General features: G+C 38.4%; 1 protein-coding gene across 1 annotated transcript; it reads left to right on the forward strand.

Annotated features, from left to right (window-relative positions):
• The first annotated feature begins 735 nt into the window (after positions 1-735).
• tapt1b (transmembrane anterior posterior transformation 1b) lies at positions 736-11,267 on the forward strand. The gene is made up of 14 exons (XM_042398029.1): positions 736-959; positions 3,126-3,256; positions 3,355-3,473; positions 4,585-4,747; positions 4,870-5,005; positions 5,716-5,813; positions 5,901-5,970; positions 6,154-6,234; positions 6,441-6,550; positions 7,615-7,674; positions 9,326-9,394; positions 9,501-9,577; positions 9,720-9,892; positions 9,998-11,267. Exons 1-14 carry the CDS (start codon positions 788-790, stop codon positions 10,249-10,251), a joined length of 1,713 nt encoding a protein of 570 aa, XP_042253963.1. The 5' UTR covers positions 736-787; the 3' UTR covers positions 10,252-11,267.
• The last annotated feature ends 5,660 nt before the right edge of the window (positions 11,268-16,927 follow it).

The raw sequence follows: 16,927 nt of genomic DNA on the forward strand, positions 1-16,927 counted from the left end.
ACTTGAAAAGATATGATTAATTTGATTATATTATTAGGCAAAAATTCACATACATAATAAAACATTTAAAAAAAATCTTACTACAACAACTGTTTGAAAGCAATAACCAGTAAAAAAAAAAAAAAAGGCCAGGAGCATCTAAAATATTTGGGAATTGTAGCACTAAATGTAACAGAAGTCTCTTAAGAACTTAATTTTCTTTTTTAAATTCTCTTTATTTACCTATTCCTTATTAGTTAGTTTTTTTTTGTTTGTTTTTTTATTATATTATGATATTTTTGTGTCATTTGTCATTCTGTTATGTATTTTTCCTGCCTTTTGTTGAAACTGTGATGTCTTATTGTTGTTCAAGTTCAAGTTATTGTTACATCTCATTACACAAGTATGAGAGAGTAAAAAACATCAGGTTTCAGCTCTTAGACAATGCAGTAAGGAAAAAAGAAATATTTAAAATAGTAAAAGCAATATAAGAGTATAAACAACCCGAGGAGTAAAACATATGAGTGTATGTATACAAAGTGCAGTTTACATGTGTCCTACTTATAATGAATGTATGTAAAATGCGCCAAATGGTTGTTGTGCTTTGTTTTTATGAAGATGTTTAGGGGGGAAGCAATCAATAAACCGATCCATCAATAAACCAAACTGTTTGTACTACTGAAATGTAGTCACTGAGCTCTTGGTGACACCTGCTGGCGATTCGACGTAACTACACCTGCGTGATGATGTCAGAGCGTGTGACGCAGATGTCAGTCTCCCAGGCAGCAGCTGAGACCGTTCGGCGAAGATGGCGGACTCGCTGTCGACAGGTCTGGGAGAGGAGAAGGAGAAGGAGGACAGGGAGAGGGACAGGAAGGCTGCCAAAACAGAGAATAACAAGGACAAGGACGGAGTCACGGAGACGTTGGGGTTTAACGACAAAAACGGCAACAGTAAGGGAAGGAAACGCAACCTGTCAGGTGAGAGCTAGCCTCGTTACCGCAGCCACAGACCTCCAGTTTGACAGCGTCAGCTAGCTGCTCAAGTGATTGTTTATCATTTTTGCAGCAAAGCAGCTGGGTTTAGTTGGCGTTAGTGCATCGCATGTGTGTTTATCTGTGACGGTAATGATACTAAAAGCACGCAGTTGCTTTTACACCCAGTTGAGTCTGTGCAGCTTCGGGCGCTGCACCCTGATCTCAGGATGAAACGTTAGCTTCCTACTCAGCTACAGATCTGAATTAAAGTATCTATAGGTAGGTCTCATATGCATCTAACTTTTACTAGATCATTCCGGCTGTAAGCAACAGATCACTGCTGCCAAAGTGCAGTTGCATAGTGGGTACGTGTGGACTACATTTCACCCCTGTGCACTTAGGGTTGATTTGGGGATGTTTGTTGTGGTTTTTGGTCAAGGCCTTTCATTTCCAGTTAACGGAAATCTTCATACGACATTATACAGTGATATTTTAGACATTAGTGTTTCCAACTTTGATGCAACAGTCAAGGCTTTAGATCTAAATTCTGTAACGTTTAATAAAATAGCCCCAGCTTCACTCAAGTCTCCTTTTTCAATCACATAGTCACCTCTGTAGTCAGCCCTCCCGTCTGAAAACAAGCTCCCAAAAAACAGGACACACTGGTTCACACCTACTGTACAAGCTGCATCTGTGACTGACAGCTAACATACTACTGTGCAAAACTTAATATGTTTAGATTCTCATCCATTATGTAATGCCATTAGGGAGGCATCTGATTGGTCCCAAATTTATTCTGCATCAACCCCAAAACATACAGCCAGAGTCACAAAGAGCTATCGTCATGAACAAGAAGATCAAGGAGTCCTGCAACAGATGGTATGACCCCCACAGAGACCTGATCTCAACATCATCGAGTCAGTCTGGGATTACACGAAGAGACAGAAGCAACTGAGACAGCCTAAATCCACAGAGGAACTGAGTCAACTTCTCCGAGATCCGGTTTCTTCTGTTCACCGAACTCTTCTATTGATTTAGGCATTATTATGAAGTTAAAAAAGATTCATGGCATTATTGTTGAAAGCATCGTCACTTTACTTTTAGTGCCTAAACCTTTTGCACAGTACTGTATATGACAAATTTAATCATTTCTAGCTGTTTTTAACCCAACAACAACTACTCCAAAACATAACATTGCTTTATGCTACAACTCATTTATATCCCTTTAGCTGTTCTAGTCACATTAAGAATCTTTTATATATTGTACCTATGGTCTGGCACTGTTTGTCATGGTTTGGGCAAGGCCCTTTAGTTCAAATCAAGTGAAATAATGTAGCCTAATTCGACAGCATACAAATACTGTATAGCTTAGACAACTGTGTGCTTCAGACTTTGTGGCAAAAGTTAAAGGAAGGTCTTTTTCTGCAAAAAGCGAGATCCATAAAGAAATTCTTTTCCCAGCTTGTTGCCCTGACTTCAACCCCATCCAACACCGACGGGATGAACTAGAACGCCGACTGTGAGCAAGGCCTCACCAGCCAACATCTGCGGCCCCGACCTCACTAATGCTCTTGCGGCTGAATGGGAGCAAATCCCTGCAGCCAGGTTCCAAAATCTTGTGGAAAGCCTTCCCCAAAGAGTGGAGTCATTTATAGCAGCACATTCATGCCCATGGTTCTGTAATGACGTGCATCAATCATACATGGAGGGACTGTTTCGGTGTTCACATACTTTTGGCCGTGTAGTGATTGGTTGGTTGAAGGTGAATTTAAGAGTGCTTGGTTTATTTTTGGCTAAGAACCCCCGTTTGCTTGCAGTGGGGATGCACAAGCAGCCAGCCACTGTTAACCCGCGAATTAAAACATCAAAGCTTTCTCGGATGGTGGTTATTTTTATCACAAAGGTGTGTGTGTGTGTGTGTGTGTGTGTGTGTGTGTGTGTGTGTGTGTGTGTGTGTGTGTGTGTGTGTGTGTGTGTCAGATAGAGAGAGAGAGATCACTGGCAGGTGAAGTTTCCATATATGAGGCTGGTGAAGGTGACAAGTTCATCGCAAATCTCTGGCATATCTTGTCCATGTGGTCATGAGAGCAATAGATCAGTTTAGGTTAAAGGCTGTGAGGTCTATGTGTAACTTTTCAATGTCTTGTGTCCATCCATGTGTGTCTCCAGACCTGTCTCTGGTCAGGTTTATAACTACTGAGCTCACCAGAGGCTATTTCCTGGAACACAACGAGGCCAAATACACAGAACGCAGAGAGAGGGTCTACACCTGCCTCCGCATCCCCAAGGAGCTGGAGAAGGTAAACTCATAAACAGTGAAATAAAAAAAAAAATTATGACACAAAAATAAAAGTATCCTCTGTGTCTTTCTCTCATCTTTCTCTTTCTGTCTGTTTAGTTGATGACGTTCGGCTTCTTCCTCTGTCTGGATGCCTTCCTCTATGTGTTCACCCTGCTGCCCCTCAGGGTGCTGCTGGCCCTATTACGGCTCCTTACGTTGCCATGCTGCGGTCTCGGGTAAGGTGCAGAGATATAATGAAGTCTCTTAATGAATCATTGGCCACATTATTGATCAATATTTGATCAATAAGTATAAGCTTTTTCTCATGAAAAGCTTAATTTAAACAATTGACAATTGGGTTTGACTCTGTTTATTATACAGTACGCTTAACTGTACATTTTAATGCAGTAAAACAGCACCCCAAGCTACAGACTTAAAAGTTAAAATAAATGTAAATCAACACCTGTCTGACGCAGTATTAATAAAACTTTATTATTGTAAGATTTATAAAGGTAATATTCATTGCAGGGCTGTTGTAATGTATTGCCCTCTTTCCCCTTGTATTCTTCCTGTGAAACAGTTTATTACTTCTGTTTTGAAAAGCAATAAATAAATAACATTTGTTTGCTTGCTAATACATTATGTAACATAACATGTTATATTATGTTCAGCTGCTGCTGTTAATATGTCCACCCCAGAGGAATGTAGCCAAAACTAAAACTAACAAACTAGTGCTGCAAAAAGTAGTTGATTAATCAATTTGTCAATTAATAGCAAAATAATCAACAAACAATTTGAAGTAAGTTTAAGTAATTCATCAAGGAAAAAATTAAAACATTCTCTATTTTTAAGTTTCTTAAATGTGAGGATTTGCTTATTTTATATGATTCATTTATATCTTCAAAAAGCATTTTGAAGATGCCATCTTGCACACTGGAAAATTTTACTGAGCAAACATTTTACAGTTACTACATTTTGTTTATTCATTTCTCTTTCTTTGTTTTCCTCTTCATGGTAAAATATATAAATATAGTAAGAATGCTAGAAGTATGAATGCTATCATATGTAAGCAAATGTAAATCTCCAATCTTCAGAGGCTGAAGAAGAACATAGTATAAGATGAATATCTCCATATGACAACATCTAGATTGGAAACAGAAACAATCAATGTAATATTGTTGTTTACCTGTAGAGGGCAGTAGAGCTCTCTGACTGTGTCCGGACTAAACGGATTATGATAACCTGTTTCTGTTCTGCGCAGCTGTCGGCTCTTGTGATTTTCCTATGTGAACATTTTCTTTATCTGTAATGTGTGTATGTGTGTGTGTTCACGTGTGTGTGTTTTAGTGGCTCCCGCCTACTGCAGCCAGCGCAGGTGTGTGATGTGCTGAAAGGCTTCATCATGGTGCTGTGTTACTCTATGATGAGCTACGTGGATTACTCCATGATGTACCACCTCATCAGGGGACAGTCTGTCATCAAACTCTACATCATTTACAACATGTTAGAGGTATACTGACTCAGATAATACTTCCTACTGTGTGTAACTCTGATGACGCTACTGTACAGTCACCCACTCATTTGATTTTTTTTTTTTTGCTTCCTCTCGTCATCCCCTTGTTGTGCTGTCAGGTGGCGGACCGCCTGTTCTCATCATTTGGCCAGGACATCCTGGACGCTCTGTACTGGACAGCCACAGAACCCAAAGAGAAGAAGAGAGCGCACATAGGCGTGATTCCTCACTTCCTCATGGCTGTGCTCTACGTCTGTATCCTCACTGAGAATGACCTGTGATGGTTTTTGTCAGACTGTGTAAAGAAAACAAAACAAAATACACGCAAAAAAGTAGTAGTGTAGTAGTGTACACAGCATTAATAGACAAGAAATAATTCAAATACAGTAAGTTAACTAAAAATACAGAATATGGCATCAGAGTTTGTCAATCAGTGATGGCAGGGAATGTTAAACTTTTAGCACGTGAAAAATGATCCCCATATTTCAAACTGGTAGATGATCCTACATGAATTTATTTCCATCTTAACAAAGTAGAAAGCTCCTCAAATCCAACAGTGACATGTAGGTGTGATCATTTAAGTATATTTTTAAGCAAAAATGTCAGAATTTAACTGGTTCCAGCTTCTCAAATGTGAGCATTTCCTGTTTTTTTGTCTTGTGTGATAGTAAACTGAATATATTAAAGTTTGGACTGCTGGTCAGACAAAACAAGCAATTTGAAAGTGACAGGGAAGTTGTGATGGTCATTTTGGATACTTTATAGACCAAATGACATATCAACTAATTTAGGAAAAACAGGCAGATTAATCAGTAATTAAATAATTAATTAGTCTCAGTCCTGCACAGCTTTACTTCAAACTAGTAGAGCATGTATGTGAGTGGACATACATTTAAATGAAGACAGCGCAATGATCTGTACTGTAGTCTACAGTGTGTTTTTTTCCTCAACATATTCGTATCTAGTTCTTCATGCCATCCTCATCATGGTTCAAGCCACAACTCTTAACGTAGCCTTCAACTCCCACAACAAGTCCCTCCTCACCATCATGATGTCAAACAACGTGAGTACAAAGCACACAGACCCATTAACTCAATTAAAAGTGCACACAGCAGCGCGAGTTCATCCACGATATTTTGTCTTTTTGCAGTTTGTGGAGATCAAAGGAAGCGTGTTTAAGAAGTTTGAAAAGAACAACCTTTTCCAGATGTCAAACAGCGGTAAGTGGTAAATAATACATGAAACTGATGAATATGTGACACAAAAATCAGCAATCTCTGGGCATTTTGTTACCTCAGTCTTTGAACTTGGTGGTTTAGTACAAGGTAAATTTACGGAATCGAGCTCGGCTGCAATGAATACAAAGTAGGTTAATCCAGGATTGATTTGTTTGTTTCCCACAGACATAAAAGAGAGGTTCACCAACTATATCCTCCTGCTCATCGTCTGTCTGAGAAACATGGAGCAGTTCTCATGGAACCCTGGTAACTAATGCAGTGCTGCTAAAATAACATAACATTACTGAAATCTACAATCTGCTGTATTTGACAGATGTGTACGTCGCACTACTCCTCACAGGTCCATCAACAGGTCTCCTCTCTGTGGGCTTTCACTGACTCGCTCATTTCTTACCTAACTAATATTATTCTGAATATTGACACTGATCAGTGTTTGTTGTGTTTGTTTTTAGACCACTTGTGGGTGCTGTTTCCTGATGTAGTCATGGTGATAGCCTCAGAGGTTGCCGTGGATGTCGTCAAGCACGCTTTCATCACCAAATTCAATGACATCAGTGCTGACGTGAGTCCCTTTCTGCATACTTTCAACAGTTTGTCCATCTGGTTGGGTTGCAGTGAGTGTCTTAACAAATATGGGAACTAAGGAACTAACTCATCAGTAGATTGGGTTTGCTCACTTAATTAATAAGTAATGGTGACAACTAATAAAGACGCTGATCAGTTCTGGATGTTTTTGCTTGACACTGAGCAAACTCCACCAGCTGACTGAGACAGTTGAAAGCTCAGGAAAAAACTGGACCTTGAGTTAAGATTCTCTTGTCCAACTTCTATTGCAAACATAAAACATGAACTGTCAGGCTCAACAGACTTGAATTGCTTTCTTCTTTCCTTCCCGTTTTCTGTCCTACTCCACTGACCTACACAAGTGTTTTTGTGTTTTACAAACTGTCAGTTGTTTTTCTCTCGCTATCGCTCTCCCCCCCCCTCTCTCTGTCTCTCTCTTTCTCACCGTCTCTGTCTCACACACTCACACTAGAAACACTGTAGTATCAGAGGGAAACTGTCAGTCAGCTGAGTCATTTTTCTCTCGTTTCATCCCAACCTTGTCCTCCTCCCACCTCCTTCCCTCTCTCTTCCTCTTTGATTTCTTTCAAGGAGTTGTAACCATGGTTATATAACGGAAACCAGCTCCACAGGATGGGATTAACCCTTTTATCTCCACAGTGTCAAACCTAATCACTCAAACCTCATTCACATGTCGTTGGCATTCAACTACTTGTGTGTCCAGTCTCAGTCCTCATTAAACTGTGTATGCAAATCGCAGCTATTTGTCTTTTTACACCCACTTAAACAAAATTCACGTTGACTCACCTTCACTCTTCCATCCTCACCTTTCCTCACCCACAACACCAACTAATAAGTAGATTAACAGATTATGAAGCTCCAACAGGCAGCTCTACTGCTGGAAAGTATACAAATGAGTGAAACACCATTTCTGCGTTAAACATCACTTTTATAACCCATATACATCTCTCCCCATTCTATCCAAGTCAGTAAATATACAACTGTTAAATATTTTTCTGTTGCTTTTGGTTGATTGGTTTATTACTCTGTGTCACTTCCCAGGTATACGGGGAATACCGCGCCAGCCTTGCCTTTGACCTCGTCAGCAGTCGACAGAAAAATGTGAGTGCAATAAATTCAAATGTCAGCTATGTCTCCACCCAACTGTGTCAGTGTCCCAAAAAGTAATTTCTTGAGTTAGTTTGTTTCCATTCGAACTAAATAGGCCTTCTGAACTGAAGCATGTTGCTGTATCAAACCCACATATGTGAGGAAAAAGGTGGTTGGGTTTCTCAAACTTTGGGGTTAGTAATCCCACAATATGCACACAGGGAAGCAGGAAAATGATGTATTGATATGTGACACTGTATTTAAGTAAAGTTTTTGTAATGCAGGTTTGAAATACTGTATATGACCATACTCACTGTACATGACCCCACCCTGCCGTGTGCTCCTGATATAATATGCAAAACCATGTTCATATTGAAATTAACACATGATGATACCTGATATAAATTCTGTAGTTTGTGGAGTCAAATTAAGTCACAGGCTGTAAAAGTTTGAGAATCTCAACTAGTGGTGGACATTGTGGATAAAGCGCATTTTTATGTATTTTTATATTGCAACATCGATATATACTGTGAGATTGTACTTTTTCTAGAAATTCTTTTTTGACATTTAAGTTTTTATTCATTTGGACACTTTAAAAATACAGATGTTATAACATGACATATTAAAATAAAGGGGAAAAAAAGGCAAACAAAACAAACACAATAAACGACTATATAAACAAAAAAGACAGTCAAAAAGAACAACCCCAATATTCCTTTATATTCTGTTAACTAGTACGTCAAACCCTCTACTTAATGTATGTCAGAAAATTATGGTGGTTTTACACTGGTAATCACATTTTCAAAAGAAACAGTCTGTCATGAGCTTAAGTCATTCTGCCCACACTGGTCTCTTCCAGTTACGTAAAATAAGCCCGGCTGCTACAGTAAAACCAGTTACTGCCAGACCAAATTCTGCTTTAGTAAGCTCTGCTGGCATCAGAGATGTATCCCCTAATATACACATTTGTGGGAATTCTTGGAAATTCAATTGTAAAACTGTTTATAACAGTGACAGAGAGCTCTACGCACTGCAACATAAGAAAACACAAGTTAATGGACACAATGCTTGTGTTTTTTCTGTTTACTTGTGTTTTCTTATGAAGCAGTGTGTTGAGCTCTCTCTGCCACTGTAGTATTTTAGATAAAATAGCCACATGGTAATGTCTGTTTTTGTTTAATCCAGTAAATTACATGTGAAAATCAAGGTACTTAATCACATTGATGCAAAAATATGGTAAATCCATCACTGCCATGAACTGCTCATTGCTGTGCTACATTACCCACTGTGGCCAATACAACCAGAGATACTAAAAGGATGGGAAGCTTGGTACAAACAGTGTCTCAAAGTCTCACAGTGTAGCTCATCATACGGCCCACCCCTCCTTAAACTGGAGTTTTTCCATTATGTCATGTATTCTGGAAGTGCTTTTCCACCACTAATCATAACATTTGTTTAAAAACTGAACATATTTTGTTAAAGACAAGATGGAATATGTAGACTGATTTTTGCAAAATTAAGGAAATGTCAACTTATCTTTCCTAACTTGATATGTCATAATGTGATTAAAAATTGTTGTGTACTGACTGTTTTATAGAGAAAAAAGGTGGAACAATGATGCCTGTTGATGTTTTCTGAAATAATCTGTTAAACGTGTTCTCAGGCTTATACAGACTACAGCGACTCAGTATCCAGAAGAATGGGCTTCATCCCTCTTCCTTTAGCTCTGCTGGTCAGTTACTCTTTATGGTGCCATTAACTACTCTTAATATTGTATATGATCTAGTGTTTGTAGTATACACTAAAATCTAATGACATGTTTGTGTTTCTTCTTTCAGTTGATCAGAGTAGTGACCAGCTCAGTGAAGATCCAGGGTTCGCTCTCATTTATGTGTGTGCTGCTGTTTTACTTGGGGTAAATGTCAAGTTGTCTTTTCAGAGTTGTCAAGAAACATCTGCTTTGCTTTTTAATGTTTGTATTCAGTTTTCATTTTGCTTATTTTCTCTAAAAATCTACCATATATCCACGTTTTGTGTGTTTGTGTGTTTGTGAGCAGGATGATCACTCTAAAGGTGCTCAACAGTATCGTTCTGCTGGGGACGTCTTGTGTGTTCGTCAAAGAGGCCAACATGGAGGAAAAGCTCTTCGACCCTCCACCCTCCGCCGTTTCTAGCCGCGTAAACTCCAGAGCTCACCGGACCAAACATGTTCACACTGCACCACAGCAAGGTATCAAACAGTTTATCGATCTCTCTTTTCCTAAATAGCAAGATTCTACTACATATATATATTACTTTTCTCTTCTGATAAACTCTTCCACTCTCTCTCAAACAGAGCCCACAACTGACAAAGCAGGAATATCTCTGGCATCAGTTAACCCTCCGCCCGCAAATGTGGCAGAGAGCTCCGCCCCCACAATCCCCAAGAGCGACTCGGACACCTTCCTGACTACGCCTGACGAGGAGGAGGATGACAAAATCATCAACGCCGACACGGGACTGGAAGGGGACGGACTCAAACACAGAACACCCAAGAAAGACTTGCTGGAGATAGACCGTTTCACCATCTGTGGCAACCGAATTGACTGAATGCCTCAGGAACAAGCAGTGTGTCCTGGCAACACAGCAAGGTTCAGGGATCAGATGCGGGTCACGGAGCACGCTCAAAGCAGACTTATTCTTGTTCACCTGACCCCAGGAGTATTTATTAATTTATTACTGACAAAACCAGCCAAGGCATAAAGCTGTTACTATAAGCATCAGAGGCCACGTCAGACGCTCCAGCTGGTCCGGTCCTTGTCTTGTGAACCAGGTAGACTCTGAGAAGTAGCTGTGGTTGTCGTGGCATGCCTGCAGACATGCACAACAGGGGAAAAACTGGCACGCACAGCTGGAGCAGAGCACGAAGAGAGAAACAAATCTTCATCTGTGAAATTGTACAAAATGTACAAAATGGGTCTCTGTGTGATCATAGGATCATTACAGCTGGACTGTGCGAGCTTGTGTGTGTGTGTGTGTTAAAAAGCACAATCATATGTACAGCGAGGAGTTGTTTTTAGAGAGAACAAAACTTGTCAATTTTTAATTTTTTTTTTTTTTTTTTTCAAAAGTCTGAAAAAATCTAATATTTGAAATGAAATTTTTATGAAAAATCTTTTTTCTAAAATTGAAGGTGTTCAGCTGCAGGTCAAAGACTCACAATCACATTTAACACATTGTCAAACTCCCAAAGTCGTTCTGCAGACACACACCGACACACACTTTTGAATTGAGTTACCGCGATGAGCCCAGATGTCCATAGCCAAAGTCTGCCAGGTTAAACATGACAGCAATAACACTACGTACACTCTTGCATGAACGCATTGTCTTCAGTCACAGCTTGGTCACAGAGTTGACTTTAACTTTTAGATACAGATAAAGTTTGGAGGTTTTATTATCATGCCAGTTGTGTTGATATTGTTACTTTAAGGCACTGAAATAAGACGGCGCCTGTTTATAAAGGCTCTAGAATTTAATTTGAAGTGAACACCAAGTTTGGAAGCTATTTCATTTTAAAGTGATTATTTTTTTGTTTGTTTGTTTCAAATAAGCTTCTTATAAATATGTTTCATGTGTACCCTCCTCATTCCAGCATGTAGCCTACACATAATCATGACAACAACACAGGCACACAGCGTCTTTTCTTATGTCGGAAACTGTGATCTGAAGAAATGTCTTGGTGTAGCGTCGCCGTGTGCTTGCTCTCATTTTAGTTTCGTCACGTGTGACACTGGCATGCCACCATCAACCGAACACGTTTTCTAATTCTTCACCATTCTCTCGACAGCGATAAGAAAAAGATTAAATGTATGCAGGTAAAAACTTTAAGGGTACCTGAAGGCTAAGACACAGCTGTGAGGTTGAATCACCTCTAAATAACAGGAGATCAAGAGTGAAGTGAAGGGAGATGAAAAATCGCATAATTTCATTAGAAGTTGCTGGCATCGTGCATAGTTGTTGACCACTAGTGATGGTTATTGGAGAAGTCTCTGCCAATCCTTTAAGGTGGTGTTAAGCCTATCATACAACTCTAGCTTTTAAAGAATAGGTTTTTTTCAGATCTATCGCAGGACAATAAATGCCATTGTACATTGAAAAAGTAAACAATATTCCTCTCCATACTGGCTGAGAAGTGATCCCTTTGTAATGAGATTACACTGTAAGAGATTGGGAACAATATCTACAGTGGTCGTTCTGTGCAAAAATTGATTTTCAAGTTAATCTGAAGCTAATACGATGCTTCGGCAGTCTGAGTTAGACGACTACAGTGCTTTTCTTCATTCTTGGCGTGTATGTTGACTCGCTGGTGTTTTGACACGCCAACAAACTTACATGCAACCACCAAGAAGTATCCGTCCAATGCAGCTCAGCAAAAAACACTGTCCTGATGGAAGGTTACAGAAGAACTGTAACTTTGGTAAAATACCCATTTTATTTACATTTTATTTGACAAACACAGACTTATTAGTACATTTCTGCATGAAAGGAGGACTGTAGATTTTGTCCCCCTGTTGTTACGGTGTAGTCATGCTATAAAGCAACTGCTTCACAGGCATTATGGAGAGAAATATTTACAGTAACCAATGACTCGCATGTATTGCACTGAGATTAGAGCTGCAACAATTAGTAGATTAATCAATTAGTTGATCGACGGATAATTAATTGCCAATAAGAAAAAAATGCTAAAAGTCTCTGGTTCCAAATTCTTAAATGTGAATATTTTCTGGTTTCTTTAGTCTTTTATGACAGTGAACTGAATATCTTTGGGTTGTGGACTGATGGTCGGGACAAAACAAGACATTTGAGGTTGAATCTTGGGCTTTGGGAAAAAGTGATTGATATTTTCTGACATTTTAAAAATTAAACGACTAATCGATTAATTGAGAAAATAATCATTAGTTGCAGCCCAAAATGAGACTGACTTGAAGAAATCACTGTTTCATATGGTAACAGTTTTATCACTTTCCTTCTTTATCTCTTATTATTTATAGGTGATTCAACCTTTATAGCTGTGTCTTTAGCCTTCAGGTGGCCTTTAAGAATTTACCTGCATACATGTGATTTTTCATCACTTTCACTCTGAGAATAGTAAAGAAGAATTGGGAAACAGTGACCAATTACTCTTTAAACATAACTATGACATGTGAGATTTATATTAAGATACAGTGGACTTGGAAAAAAATCCAAAACTCTCTTTTAAAGCTACCTACCGTTTCTGCTCTGTAGTGCCTAGCCTGGCCAGAAGCTACAAGTACAGTCATCAACATAGTGTGAACCATGTCTGAGAGAGAGAAAGAGATCATTTGCAGTGCATGAATGGATCTTACTACTCAAAGACAAAACTATATGTATGAAACATACTTCACTGTTTTTATTTTTCATGTATGACCCATCTGTGTAAAACATCTTCTACGTGGTAGAAGGAGAATAAAAACAAGATTTTGTTTTCTAAGCCCTTTCTGATGTGATGTGAATGTCTGACTGTGTGTGTGTGTGTGTGTGTGTGTCAGTGACGGGTGTTTCAGTGAAAGGAGTCACTGCAGGCTCTGTTCACAGGGCAAACACAGCGGTCCACTGTTCCCCCTGAATGGGCATTTGGATTTGGTGTCTGTCATCACACACATTAACACACAGGGGGGAGTTTTTTTTTTTGGTTATTTCTTTCCTGAAGGTCCAACTCTGATAAAATATCTGCTTCTGCGTACATGACGTGTATTTTCCTGATTATGTAGACGTGTTACATGTAACCAGTGCAGTGTCATGTGTCGTGTTAAGTGACCGTGAGCCATGTGAGCCGAGCAGAGAGGATGAAAGGGGAGTGCTGACATATCAAAGACTTCAAAGCCGTTTTTTCAAGACTTGCACAACTCCCAGGCTAGTGTTACTTTTTAACTGAATTGGGTTTTCCCTTTTCTTTCTGTTTGGCAAAATCTCACTAGCCTTGACCATGTATGTGATCAGCCACAGAGCTAAAGGCCAGCTGCTCGGTGACCAGAGTAGAGGTGAGCAGGTGTAGAAGGGGACACACACACACACTCTCAGTATGTCTACTCTTAGCTGTACAAACATGCCATTACAGACAGACCAGCATGTGTTCACTCTGCCCCCAGACACCCAGAGACAGCAACACCTTCTCCTATTATACATCTAGAGACCGAAAAGCCTCCCACAAATAAAAATCTGATACATTCTTACAAATGTCACTAAAATAATAGAATATGTCAAGGTTGAACTACAATACTATGTAGAATTCCTGTATTTAAAGTAAAGTAAGACAACAGTCATATGTCAACAGTAGCTCCCCACTTACAGTAATCATACAGCACTTCAATATTTATCCTGAAAGCTTGACTAACTAACAAAAGTGCAAAAATGTGAAAACGTCTCTTTCTTTGATTCAAATTTGCTTTATTGGCATGGTCATATATATATATATTTCTAAAACTTGTTTTACAAGTTTGTACAACATGCATGAGAAGCTCTTAAAGAGTTCAGACTAATGAAAAGTGTGAATGTGCAGTGATATGGTTGAAAGCTCCGGAACAAGTAAGTGGTCCTTGAGTTAAGTTTTGTCAGCTGCTGTTTCAAAGGTCAAGAACAAACTGTTCCAGCTCATTATTCAATGTTTACAAGGTACATGAAACAATTCTGAATATAAGAAAAAGATAACAAAAGGAGCTGGAATGATTAGTCGATTAGTTGATTAGTTGATCAATATAAAATTAATTGGAAAATATTTGGATGATCGATTAATCACTTGAGTGAGTTTTCATGCAAAAATGCTCAGCATTTGCACAAACCAGCTTTTCAATAGTGAGGATCTGCTGCTCTCTTTGTCTTAATGATAGTAAACTGAATATCTTTCGGGTTCAGACTGTTGGTCACCTGACTGAACTCTGGACATTTTATACACAAAATGATTCATCAGTTAATTGATTAATCAAGAAATAATCAGCATATTAATTGATAATGAAAATAATTGTTAGTTGCAGCCCAAATAATATATAATAAAAATAATATCAAAGTTTTGAAAAGGCTCTTCCAGGATTTATGACCTCTGACTGATGGTGAAAGACTTTATTTTCTGTTTGGGGCAGATAAATATTCTAACCTGTCAAATATGTGTTTGGCTGCAACTAGCAATGACTTTAATTATGGAGTAATCTATTGATTATTTATTCAATTAACTGTTAGACTTATGTGTCTTGTTTTTGTGCAACCAACAGTTGAAAACCCAGAGACAGCCTAATCAATTTATTAAAGTATTAAAGTAAATCCTCACGCTGGAGAGGCCAGAAGCAGCGAGGTTTGACATTTTTATTATTATTTTTTATTCCTGGAAGGAAACTTAAATTAATGAGGAAGTATGATTGACATTTGTAAGCATTAATCTTCTGCCTTTTCAGTCACTACTTTATACATAAACTGTTGCCTTTGTCTAATTGTATATTAGATTGTATATACTGTTTATACTTGTTGTATTGTGTGTGATGACTGAATAAAAAATACTACTACTACTACTACTACCACTAATACTACAATGACTATAGTTGCTGATTATTGATCTGTATATCGACTAATCAATTAATTGACCAATAATTTCAGCTCTAAATAGGTTTAGTGTATCAGAGGATACAGTATATAGCCTCTGATGATAAAACATATCCTATATGAAATGTTTTTCTTCAATGTTGACAGTTCATAATTGTTTTGTTATATAACTAGTTTGTGTTACAGCTTATCATCACTAACTGTTGTTTTCCTTTTTCCACTTTTTGCATTTGGCAACACAAAGCATGTAGTTTATATCAGTGGAAAGCAAAGAGCAGCTGAATCCGGCCCTGCAGCAATAATATTTGGCTCCCTGATGAAAGTTTTGACTTTCATAGTTTACATCAAAACTTTTTTTTTTTTTTTTTTTTTTTTTTTTTTTTACAAATCTACTGTAGATAGACACAAGGCTCCTGTAAATATAACCTTGTTACATCTAAGACTGCCCCCACAAGAGGAGAGGCATTAAAACTAAGGTTGCGTCCTCCTGTTTGAACAGTGAATGATGTTGAAATTAAGTCTAATAAATGATGTGAGATTTTTCCTCACAAACATAAATGGTTGGCAGTTGAACAAAAATGGATAGATAAGATAACAGTCATTAACATTGTCTTTAATTGATTTTATTCTTAAGTGGATTAAAAGAAATAAATAATACACATTGGTCTGCCTTTGCACTACACTGGTTAGCGGCCCCTCAATGAAAAACCCAAGGGAAAACTGGCCAATGGTTGAACCTAATTGCTGAACCCTGACCCCTGACCTAAATGAATGTATTTATGTAAACAAAGTAGGCATGTGCACAAAAGTTCAGTCTTAAACTAAACTAGATACAAGAAGTACCTGCATAACTACAGGTCTTCCTCAGGCAAATACCCACAGGAAGGAAATGACGCGTCAAATAATCAATGACACTACAATCATCTAATCACATTCACATGTGTCAACACACCATCATCATCATCATAAGAAGAATAAAAACATTGATATGAATGTATAAAAGTCCACCTCCACTCAAAAACATGTTTTTCCTTCCTTGTTCCTGCAGTTGAATGTTTGAGCGTCACTGAGCCGAATGAGTCTGTTTTCACATTCTCAAGTAGGAGACAACGTCTGTGAATTAGTTAAACATGAAATAAAACATATTTGCATAGTCATAGACTCTGGAATATTTAATGAGGGAGATTGAGTAGATGCAATAATATAATTGTACTGTAATTTGTCTTCCTTGTTCTATTCTTTATACATATCTATTGCGTATCTGTCCATTCTGAGAGAGGGATCCCTCCTCTGTAGCTCTTCCTGAGGTTTCTTCCATTTTTTAGGGAGTTTTTCCTTATTCGAATCAAGGGTTTAAGGACAGAGGATGCTGTACAGACTGTAAAGCCCTAATTTGTGATATTTGGCTATACAAATAAAATTGATTTGACTTGACTAGATGCCACTGTAAAGATTTTAATGGAAGGTAATTATACTTTATTTGTGCAAAAACCGAATCAGACACACAATATTGTTCTGAGCAAAGTATTTTATATGTCTGGAGGGGATCATTAACTTAAATACTTATAGAGTAAACTGATATTGAAGTTAAGAAAGAGACAGAATGAGAGAGAGAGCGAGAGAGCACGAGCTCGCGCGCCACAGAAGCGCCTGGAGAGCTTTCAACGAGCACGAG

Source organism: Thunnus maccoyii, chromosome 2 (genome assembly GCF_910596095.1).
Source record: "Thunnus maccoyii chromosome 2, fThuMac1.1, whole genome shotgun sequence".
Lineage (NCBI taxonomy): Eukaryota > Metazoa > Chordata > Actinopteri > Scombriformes > Scombridae > Thunnus > Thunnus maccoyii.

Excerpts from the sequence above, each read along its gene's own strand:
- tapt1b (XM_042398029.1), top strand. The coding sequence starts at position 788 with ATGGCGGACTCGCTGTCGACAGGTCTGGGAGAGGAGAAGGAGAAGGAG. Across the intron at positions 960-3,125 it reads AAGGAAACGCAACCTGTCAG|ACCTGTCTCTGGTCAGGTTT; the intron begins GTGAGAGCTAGC and ends GTGTGTCTCCAG. Across the intron at positions 9,578-9,719 it reads GTGCTGCTGTTTTACTTGGG|GATGATCACTCTAAAGGTGC; the intron begins GTAAATGTCAAG and ends GTTTGTGAGCAG.